This window comes from Lactuca saligna, chromosome 1 (genome assembly GCF_052625555.1).
Source record: "Lactuca saligna cultivar CGN05327 chromosome 1, ASM5262555v1, whole genome shotgun sequence".
In the NCBI taxonomy this organism is placed as follows: Eukaryota; Viridiplantae; Streptophyta; class Magnoliopsida; order Asterales; family Asteraceae; genus Lactuca; species Lactuca saligna.
Window position 1 is genome coordinate 66,111,219 of NC_136417.1, and position 11,232 is coordinate 66,122,450.

Sequence of the window (11,232 nt, forward strand, 5' to 3'; positions counted from 1 at the left end):
GATCGTAAATCCACCACTGGATTTTTTGTGTTTCTTGGAGAGTCTCTCATTTCATGGAAGAGCAAGAAACAGGACGTTGTCTCTAGATCTTCCACGGAGGCTGAGTATCGTGCTATGGCCGTGACTACATGTGAGATTATCTGCTTATGTTGGCTTCTTGCGGATATGTGGGTTCACATTTCTTCACATACTCCCTTGCATTGTGACAACAAAAGTGCGATACAGATTGATACGAATTATGTTTTCCATAAGCGGACGAAGCACATTGAGATTGATTGTCACTTCACTTGTCATCACTTACAGCTCGGAACCATATCCCTTCTGTTTGTTTCATCAACCTTGTAGCTTGCGAATATTTTTACGAAGCCTCTATCGACATCTCGATTTCATTTTTTGTGTGACAAACTCTCAATGTTTATCCTTGTGGCATTGTGAGTTTGAGGGGGGTGTTAGCCTATATGTTGTTAGCCCACATGTTTATGGACGTTTTAGCCTTTAGCCCATTAGGGTTTTCACTTAACTAGTATTTATTCTCCTCCTTGTTTTTAGCTTTTATGCTTTCTATTAAGAACACTTGTAACCTCTCCCTTTCGATTAGAATACAACTAAATTATTAAGAAATTGATCCAATTATCATTCTTTTCTTCATTTGTTTTTCTGTGGAGATTGGCCCCCTCGAACAAGGTCTTATCAAAAATCATAAATGACTTAATATATATATATATATATATATATATATATATATATATATATATATATATATATATATATATATATATATATATATATATATATATATATAAAAGTGACTAAATGTGTATGTGGGATAAATTTATTAACTTATAAGTCATTAACCATATGAATTTTTTTAGTAAATTACATTTTTGGTCCTTGACTACATTTGATCTTTGTTCTCTATTTCGGTCCTAATATGTTTTCTTTTGTAGGTTTTTGCATTTGTTTAAGGTTTTTGTAATGTTTTTTGTCCATGTTTTAAATAAAATTAATACTTTTGGTGTCTAAGTAATAACTATAGCTTATTTTTGAAATTTTGGTCCAAAAAATATAGTTATATTACTTAGAAAAAGAACAAAAATGTTACAACAATATCAAGTAATGACCAAAAATACAAGTGAACACTTTTTGAAGGGTTTAAATTATGTTGCAACAATACCATATATATAAGGCAACTAATGTATAAATATTTGGGACACTAATAGTTCCTTGTTTCTTGAAGGGTTTAAATTTCTTGTTATTGGTTATTTACATCAAAAACTTGAATTAGTCGACAGTTACACCATTCTTTCATACTCAATTATCATTACCAAATGTTTGGTCCATTTTTAGTACAAATTGTTGGTAATTATCATTTGTAACTATGGTCATTATTCATTACAAACCATTATACCCTGTTTGTAGCAGATATCAACAAGTTTATCAGCATAATACACATTCCATTTAATATCAAAATGGAGTGCAAAAAACCCATATTTTACCCAAAAATCTACAACACTCTACAAAAACTTACAACAAACCACATACACCTTACAAAGTTCAGATTTTAATATTTTTGCAAAACGGTAATATACTCGATCATCTTTGCAAAATAATAGTTTTGGATTTCGATTAAAATAAATAAAAAGCACATGGCAATTTTTGCATTTTCTCAATTATTGTATGGGCGTTCACACCCTTTTTCAGCTGGTCGCATAGTGAACGAAGCAGAAACCTCCAGAAATTCATGACGGTGGCCATCGCCCATCACCAATCACAGCAAAACTTATGGCCCGTTATTCAATAAAGCTCCCAGATCTCTCCCATTCGATAACTATTTGTTTGTGTCTTAGAGAAAAAGATAAAGTCCTTCACCATGAAGAATGAAGGAGGAGGTGGTTCAGGTGTAGCAAGTGCTGTGAAACCCACAAATTTTGCGCTTCTTTCAGAAGGTTGTGTGTCGTATATTTTATCACAAACCTCACCTCGCGATGTGGGTAGAGCTTCTTCGATTTCTAGGGGTTTCAAGTGTTTCGCTAATTCCGACGCTGTTTGGGAGCGATTTTTGCCGGCCGATTACCTGGAGATCATTGCTCGATCGGTTTCTCCGGTGGTTTACTCATCCAAGAAAGAATTGTACTTCCGTCTGTGTGATTCGCCGATCCTTCTGGATGATGGCAACTTGGTAAGATCCCTAGCTCTCATGGTTTTCAATCTCGCCCACCCGCTGTTCGATTATTCTACTCTTTGCGTATACTTCCTTTCCATTAACATATCATAACGTTTGTGAAATCGGTAAATATCTGGGCTCTCACATCTTCCTATTACAAGGACCATTTCTGTAGTTTTGTGAAATACAAGGACCGTTTATGTTATTTCGTAATTAGGCAAAGACCATTACATAGTTTTGTGGAATGTAGGTATCATTTCTGTAAATTTTCTATTAGGTAGGGTTATTTTTGTACTTTTGGTATTTGTAGGGACCGTTTCTCTTATGTCATAAACGTAATTAATGTAATGTTTCTAATCCGATTTTTATAATATGATTGGACACAGAGCTTCTACCTTAATAAAAGGAATGGGAAAAAATGTTTTATGCTAGGAGCACACGCGCTTTCAATTGCGTGGCAAGACACTTTAGTTTTCTGGAGGTGGAGATCTTTAACTGAATCAAGGTCCCCCCTTCCTTTCTCTCTCCCCGTTGTGTTTTCTTTCATTCATCAAGGTTGTTAGTTGTTCCCAAATTTATAACATTAACTTTTAAAAAAAAAAAATACAACAGAAATCTTTACTGATTTTTGTAAGGAATATGAAATTTTCAGGTTTTCAAAGGTAGCGGAGCTTTTAGCTGTGTGTTGGCTTGAAATAAAGGGGAATTTCAGAACAAAAATGTTGACATCAGCGACTAGTTATGCAGCATATCTTGTGTATAAAATTGGAGAGATCTCCCATGGGCTTGACTTCACGGGGAAGACATTGGTGAGACATGTTGGTGGAGATGATGATGATGATGACGTGGCGAAGACTACTGTTTACTTGAAACCACCAAAAACGGGTGGTGGTTTGCAGGATGGGTGTAGAGATGGGGAGGTGGTGATGATGATGGGTGGGGGCCCACAGAGGCGGGTGGATGGGTGGATGGAGATTGAGTTGGGGAGATTTTATAATGGTGAGAATGAGATTGATGATGAAGTGAAGATGTGTTTTATGGAGACACGTGAGCTTCATTGGAAATCTGGACTCATTGTTGAAGGTATTGATATTCGGGCTATAGATTGAAGAAATTAAGCGGGTTGTTATTGTGATTCATTTGAGTGTAAGCTGAGAGAAGGGTATTTTGGTCATTTCAAATGGCTGCAAAAGGGAAAGCCTAGAATAGAAGGAAGCCTTGAGGTTAGAAAGAGCTGGATGAAAAAAGAAGCAAGCTATCTATATATCTAATGATCTCATAGCTTTCAAAATTCTGAATGGGGTTTTGAAGGAAATTCAATGAATTGCACTAAAAGGAAAATCCCTCTTGTAATACTCTTACTAATGGAAGAAAGCTTCCATGCTTTTGGATTGAATCTTGGATTGCGGGTTTTATTAGCATGACTATGTTTGTGTTATTTTATGTTTTTTTTTTCAATTTGTTGGGAAATGACGGTTTATTTTAGAGGGAAAATATGTTTACTAGTTACTTTTTTGGAGGAGAATATGCCGAGATAACTATCAAATTAAAATGATTTTCCAAAACACAGATTTGAGGATTATATGTTCGTTTGAAAATCTGAGTAGAATCCATAGATACTATCTTAGTATATTATTATGGAAGCATCGAGAACACTACGACAGTAGTTTGGTTAGGCTACCCGGAGTGGACGTCTATGAAGACGCGTGATGCTGATGTGGCATGCCTGAAGACGCGTGAACACCGCCCCAAGGGCCGGTGTTCTTGGTGTGGCGTGAATCGGAAGACGGAAGAAGACGGAGCTTTCTATTGGTTGCTTCTTTTTTGCCCCCTATTTCCGGTGGTTTTGCTTTTAATCTATCGAATTGAAAAAAAAAAAAAAAAAAGACAGGGAGGAGACCCGTTTTACAGAGAAATCGGGTGAAGAAGACAACGAATTGCACATTTTATATGATTTAATTCAAATTACATACTTGGTCCCCGAGATTCTGGTATTTAATCTTATTATACCCTTTCACTTTTATTTGAATTATGTTAAACCCTTAACTATATATAATTAATTATGTTTATTTACATTAATAATATGTTTATTTGAATTTTTAATTAGTAAAATGATTACTTATGTTTATAATTATGTTTTTTTAAATTTAATCTAATGTTTTAAAATTAAAAAAATAAAAAATAAATATTGTTAGTGGTGACCATTTTCAAGGTTTAGTGGGTTGGTGGTGGGTTGGGTGTGAAGCTGACGTAATGCATAGGTGGCAACACTTTTCCGGTGGAGTGAGTGTCACCACTCCCGTAGCCTTATGATTCTTGAAATCCCCCGAACAAACAGAATCCATATAGATACATGTGGATTGTGTGTTGTAACTAATGTTGAGAAGAATAAATATAATATTACATTAAAAAGCTGAAAGTGATGTCACGTCACAAAAAGAATTCATGCATGCGGACTGGCCTTTTAACTACATTTGTAAATCCATGCATGAATGCATCAACATTAACGTAAAGATAAGATAATATCATCAAAACATGTCTACTATGCCAGAAAGACAAAAGATAATATGAGATTTGATTTTTCAGAATAGTTAAGGGTGTATTTAGTTGCGGAAAAATGGACCGTTTTCCGGAAAAATTTTCCAAGAAAAATGAGAATTTTGAAAATGCGTTTAGTTCGTCTATTTTTCTAAATTTTTCACGGAAAATGAAATTTTTCCGTTTTCTAAAATTACAAACAAGTTGGAAAATTTTGGAAAACTGATAATCATTGTTTTCCATATTTTTCTAATTCCAAAATTTTTCTATAAACACACACCCACTTCACCTCATCCACTTCTACCTACCCCCACCTTAACACCCCTCACCCACACACACACATACATATCCACCCCCCCACACACACACACACATCAACCCACAAACACACACACATATACACACACACCAACCCACACACACACACACCAACCCCCACACACACATACATACCCACCCACACACACACCCACCCGCGCACACACACACACACCAACCCACACACACACACATACATACCCATCCACACACACACCCACAAACACACACACATACATACCTACCCACACACACCCACCAACATACACATGCACACACCAACCCACACACACACACACACACACACACCTACAAACACACACACTTTCACATACATACCCACCCACCCCCCCCCCACACACACACACACACATACACATACATACACACCCACCCACACACACACACACACACACACACACAAACACACACACACACACACCAACCCACAAACACACACACATACATACCCACCCATACACACACACCTACATACCCACACACCCACACACACACCCACACCTACCCCCACCCTCACAGACACACACACACTCACACACACACAAACCTACACCTACCCCCACAAACACACATACACACACAAACACACACTCGCACCCCCACCTACCCAACACCACCACAACAATCACCGACCTACCATCACCACCACCACCACTGATAAAATTGACGCCACCACCACCATTGCCTGTCATCACCACCACCGCCGCCGACCCGCTACCGTCACCGCCCCTACCCACACCCTACTACCACTACCGTTTTTTAAAAATGAAAACCGATAGAAAAATAGACATTTAAACACGTTTTCTAATTTTCTAAAACTGAAAATGAAAAATGAATAAGTTTAACTAAACGCGTTCTCTAAATTTTTCAATGAAAAATGAAAACGGAAAATGAAAATTGAAAAGGGAAAACAAAAAACGGAAAATGAAAATTGTTTTTCCGTAACTAAACGCAACCTAAGTTACCTCATTAAACTCTTGAATAGCACAGGACGTGAATCACTCTCCCATGTTGCCGAAACTTGTTTCACAGTTTCAGTAATCTGAGAACCATTGGCGCTCATCAACATCAAAAACACAAATAAGATGGAATAACTCTCCAATATATTAAGAAATAACTCAAAATTTAACTAGATTGTGTTACATTCTAAAGTCATAACTCAATTCTCACAATGTATTTATAGACATATATTCTACCGATTTGTAGAACAAGATTAGGACTCTTAAACCTACTTGCTTAAAAATTCATTCTTAGTTGGTCTTCAAGTCCTACTTGACTTAGGATTCCAACAATCACCCCCGAATCTCTAAGTCTTTCTAAAGAATTCTTCAACCCCGGTCCGTATTTAAAATACGGGCTCGTCGTTGTCGTCACATTCCGAAAATCACATTCTTGTAATTTTTTGAGTCGTTCCGGACATTTAGAGGCAAAATGACCCGGCTTGTCACACCGAAAACAAATCACCTTAGATCGGTCTTTTTCCCTATTTTTTCGATTTTTGTCACAACAACAATTACAATTTTTGCAATTGGTGGAATTGGGTTAAGTTAAATAAGAATTGGACTTGTGATGATTGGGCTTACCCCTTTGTGATACCCAATTACAAGATTTCGGCCCACTTCACCCATCAGACCCATAAACCCTCCTAATCCATGATTACTAGTCGACACCCCTTTTCCCTTTGTCGATCTTTCCTTCGCTCCACCAGACAAGCCATCGCCACCACCTGAACCACTGCCGCCACTGTTCGATGACCACAGAACTTTCGATTCTTCTCCTTCGTCATCAGCCTCCTTTAACCTCTCCTCGTAGGCTTTCAACCGCCCAACCACATCCTCGAAGCCCACCGTCTTCAGATTAAGGATCTGCTCAAGTAGGGATGGCAATATGTACGGGTATATCGGGTTTCGTGTTCCCCATCCCCATACCCGAATCCCCATCCCCATCCCCATACCCGACCCCATCCCCATCAGGGATTAAAAATCTATCCCCATCCCCAATGGGTATCGGGGATCCCCAATGGGTAATCGGGGATTTTTCCCCATTACAAGTTTTGAACTTTTATGAAAAATTACTCATAATTATATATTAACCAACAAAACAAAAACTAACAGAACTAGTATATAACACTATAATCACTGAATGTCTTCAAACACGAACAATAACATTCAAGGTTACAAATTAAATCATTCTTTGCAAAAAAAGACATAAAAAGTCTTCCGAAAACCATACGTTTGATTGTTAGAAAACTTTATTTTGTCTAATGAACATTTGCTTATGCATTATTAAAAATAAAAACATAAATAATACTATATACATACATATATATATATATATATATATATATATATATATATCGGGTACCCATCGAGGCCGGTTTCGGGTACGGGTATGGGTACCCGACAGGTAAAACCATCCCCATCCTCATCCCCGCTTTTTATATTCGGGTAATACCCATCCCCGTCCCCATCCCCGGTCAACTCGGGGATTTACCCGGTTAATTCCGGTTAGGGTTTCGGGTACCCATTGGGTACGGGTTTTTTTGCCATCTCTATACTCAATGGAGTCCACGATGTGGATGTATTTTCTTGGCAACGACTTGAGGAATTTCTTTACCATCTTTGATTCTTCAATTGTCTCACCAAGTGCTGCCGATTGTGATGAAATTCCGAACAGTTTTCCTGCGAAATTGTCGATTGATTTTGTCTCGGTCATCTTCAGCCTGTTGAAATCGGTGCTTAGGGTTTGTAATATTGCCTCTTTCACCCTATCAACCCCTACATAGCGAGCCTTGTTTGATTCTCATAGAGCCTTCGAAGACTTGACATCGCCAATTTGCATTATCAAGCTTTCTGGAATCGTCAGATAAAGCAACCCATAGCAAGGTAATCTTTCTCCTTGTTCTTTTTTGTTCCTGGATCAATCACAGTCCAAGCCTTGTGAATTCTAAGCGCCACCTTCATACGTAAGGACAAAACAGTGTAATTAGACAGTGTAATTGGTAGGTGTGAGCATCGGATAGGCAACAGAAGTCGCTCCTGATGGGTTTTAGCCATAAGAACTTTCCTATGTGCGCATGCAAAACCCTAATGCTTGGATCTAGGCTTTCTAATTAAACATGCTTTGAATCCAAGACTTCTAATGGCTAATTAGGTTAAATAACAATATTGAAATAGATCTAGAATCATACCTTTGGATTCCTTGTTGATCTTGTTGTCTTGGAGCTTCTAGAGTCACAAATGTCACTCCTCTAATGGCTTACAAACACCAATAGCAAGCAAGATGATTTAGGAGAGAGGAGAGGGGAGGAATTCGGCCAGAGTATCTCTACTTTAGATGGTGTGTCGAATTCCCTCACCCCTAGGGTCTATTTATACTTGTAGACTCCTTAAGGGTTACAACCTAAACCCTAATTGGATAATCTTCTCTTAAGGCTATCCAAATCCATTCCATAGATAAACCTTTGGACGATTTTAGCTATCCTATATCTCATAGAATTCGTCCAAAGCATATCCCAATGGATTTATAGTCTAAAGTTTAACTATCAAACAATTGACAGTTTATACCCCTTTATTTAATTAATCTCTTTAAGTCACCAAATTAATTCCAATTAATTTATGACTTATATTAATCAAATAACCATATATTATTCCTTATAATATTTACTCTCTCTTAACAAATCATCCATCAAGTTGCTATGGTGAAGGCAACCCAAAAGGACCATGCACAACTGGATCAAATACTTGCCTAATATAGTTGCAGCCTTAGACACTATTCCAACAGCTCCGACCTCCTTGATTCTCACCGGAGGAGGTTGTGCACTAACTTCACCATCCGACATGTTGACCTAACTTGTCAACAGGTAACAAAATTGATCTCACAGCCTTTGGTTCCTTGGCTCTAATACCAATTCAAGATCAAAAACACAAATAAGATGGAATAACTCTCAAATATATTAAGAAAATAACTCAAAACTCAACTAGATAGTGTTACATTCTAAAATCATAACTCGATTCTAACAATGTATGTATAGACCTATACTCTACCGACTTGTAGAACAAGATTAGGACTATTAAACCTACTTGCTTACAAACTCATTCTTACTTGGTCTCCAAGTCCTAATTAACTTAGGATTCCAAGAGCTCACTTTTCTAAACCTGGTTATTTGACTATAAGCCACAATCAAAACAAAAAATATAAAATCATATTTGGATTACTATTCAATGAAATTGAAAGAGCTTGATTTATTAGTAGTAATAGTAGTAGTAGTCTTGATGATTTTGGTACCATAGTAATAATAGGAGTATGTCTTTCTTGTTCTGTGGGAGTGGGACCCAATAGATTCTTTACTTTGCTTCCATTTTTGTCATTTTCTAGAACACGATCAGGTTTACTAAATTTCTCTTTCATAATTTCTTCACATGCATAAAAATAATCGTAACATATTATAGCCAAAATTGGCAAACTGATAAAATTACATAAACTACTATTTTACAATTATAATTACAGCTCTAAAAGTTCAACCTTTCACAAATTTAACACAATTACATAAACAATTGAGTTAAAATAATAATAATAATAATAATAATAATAATAATAATAATGTAATTTTGACTACTTGAGCCGATTATGTTGGAGGCCTACATAATAATAGTTTTTTAGCCCAATTTCTAATAAAAATATATTAGGTTATTGAAATAGTGTTGGGGCACGTGCCCCCATATCTCCAAACATGCATCCGCCCATGCACCTTAATGGGAAACCAATGTGGTGAAGCATGAAGTGATCCTCCATAGCTAAGGAAATTTAGCTAAATATTTTTATGCATGTGAAGATATGTTGGTATGGTGATGCGAAGACTAGTTCAAAAGTTGGATACGAAGACTCGCCGACCCTTTGTCTTTTTGTGATCTACACCGAAGATAAAGTACTTTTGTTTACTTTATCACATCATATCTTTTGTAAAGATTGTGTCGGTCAAAGCATGTTTGGCATGGCCGTCTATATGTCATACTTAAGCATGGTCGGACTATATGATATACTTTTTTATCTATAAATAGAGGGCTTAAGAGTTGTTCTAAATGTGTCTTGTACTTGGAATTCTTATTAGTAATACAAGTCTTTTGTATCCATGCACAGTTATGTTGTTCATCATTTATTAACTTCAAGCTTGTTGGGTTAAGATTAAACTAAGTTTATTACTTGTCTTATGTTTTTCTAGTAAACGTTGTTCTCATATCTTCGTATAGTTGTTATAACATTTCATATCTTAATCTATTGTTGATCCGTTTAAAGATCCATTGAGATTAACATACATATCGCAAATATATAATCTTTCTTATCAAGTTCTTCTCTCAACAACCGGTATCAAAGCCATAGCGGTTGCTTTTTAATTTTTCTAAAAACATTAATCGTGTATTTTAAGAAAAAATCTCTTATTTAAAAGACATTTTATATCACTTAGCTCGTATTTTCAAAACTTATTGAATTATGGCATAACATTACTCATTAAGCATATCTAACAGTGTTTTGAGGTTCTAATTGAGCTCCAATACGCGTTACAAGTGAGTACCATCACTGGTCTCAAAGAATAAAAATGTATTTTAAAATACTTGGCAAAGACATTTGGAGATCTGTTAAGGAATGACCTCATGTTCCGGTCATTACTCGTATCACTGAGGAAACTCAACTCAGACTTGGTGGAGGAGCCACCATGACCAGACTGTCACACCCTCCGATGGTGGCAGAAACGTTGGGTTGTGCTACATTAGAATGTTGGATCACAGATATTGAGTATTAAACTGTACAAAACAAAACATATTATTTAAACACGTTATTTCCCAAAAGTAGGAATCAAAGTAGCTCAATTGCCTTAAGTTTTAGCCTTACAAAATGAGACATATTACTAGTTTATATTGTTCTGTATTGTTCTTCCACGTGCTTCCGTCCTTTAATTCCCTACGAATACATGTGATTTTAAAAATAATCAACATAATGTTGGTGAGTTCATACGTTTTTACTTAGGTATAAAAATATCTTTCTTTAATAATATAGCATTTAATATGATTAGGATCTTTGTTTATGAATAATATAGTATGCCTTTATTATTTTTTAATTGTTCAAATGATTCGGGTTTCTACTGTTCATGGACACTAATGGCTTTAGATTCTGACTAATGTTATCATTTATTA

General features: G+C 36.3%; 1 protein-coding gene across 1 annotated transcript; it reads left to right on the forward strand.

Moving 5' to 3' along the window:
• Positions 1-1,631: 1,631 nt before the first annotated feature.
• LOC145038778 (putative F-box protein PP2-B12) lies at positions 1,632-3,560 on the forward strand. Its single transcript, XM_078987031.1, has 3 exons — positions 1,632-2,179; positions 2,551-2,669; positions 2,817-3,560. Exons 1-3 carry the CDS (start codon positions 1,871-1,873, stop codon positions 3,271-3,273), a joined length of 885 nt encoding a protein of 294 aa, XP_078843157.1. The 5' UTR covers positions 1,632-1,870; the 3' UTR covers positions 3,274-3,560.
• Positions 3,561-11,232: the final 7,672 nt, after the last annotated feature.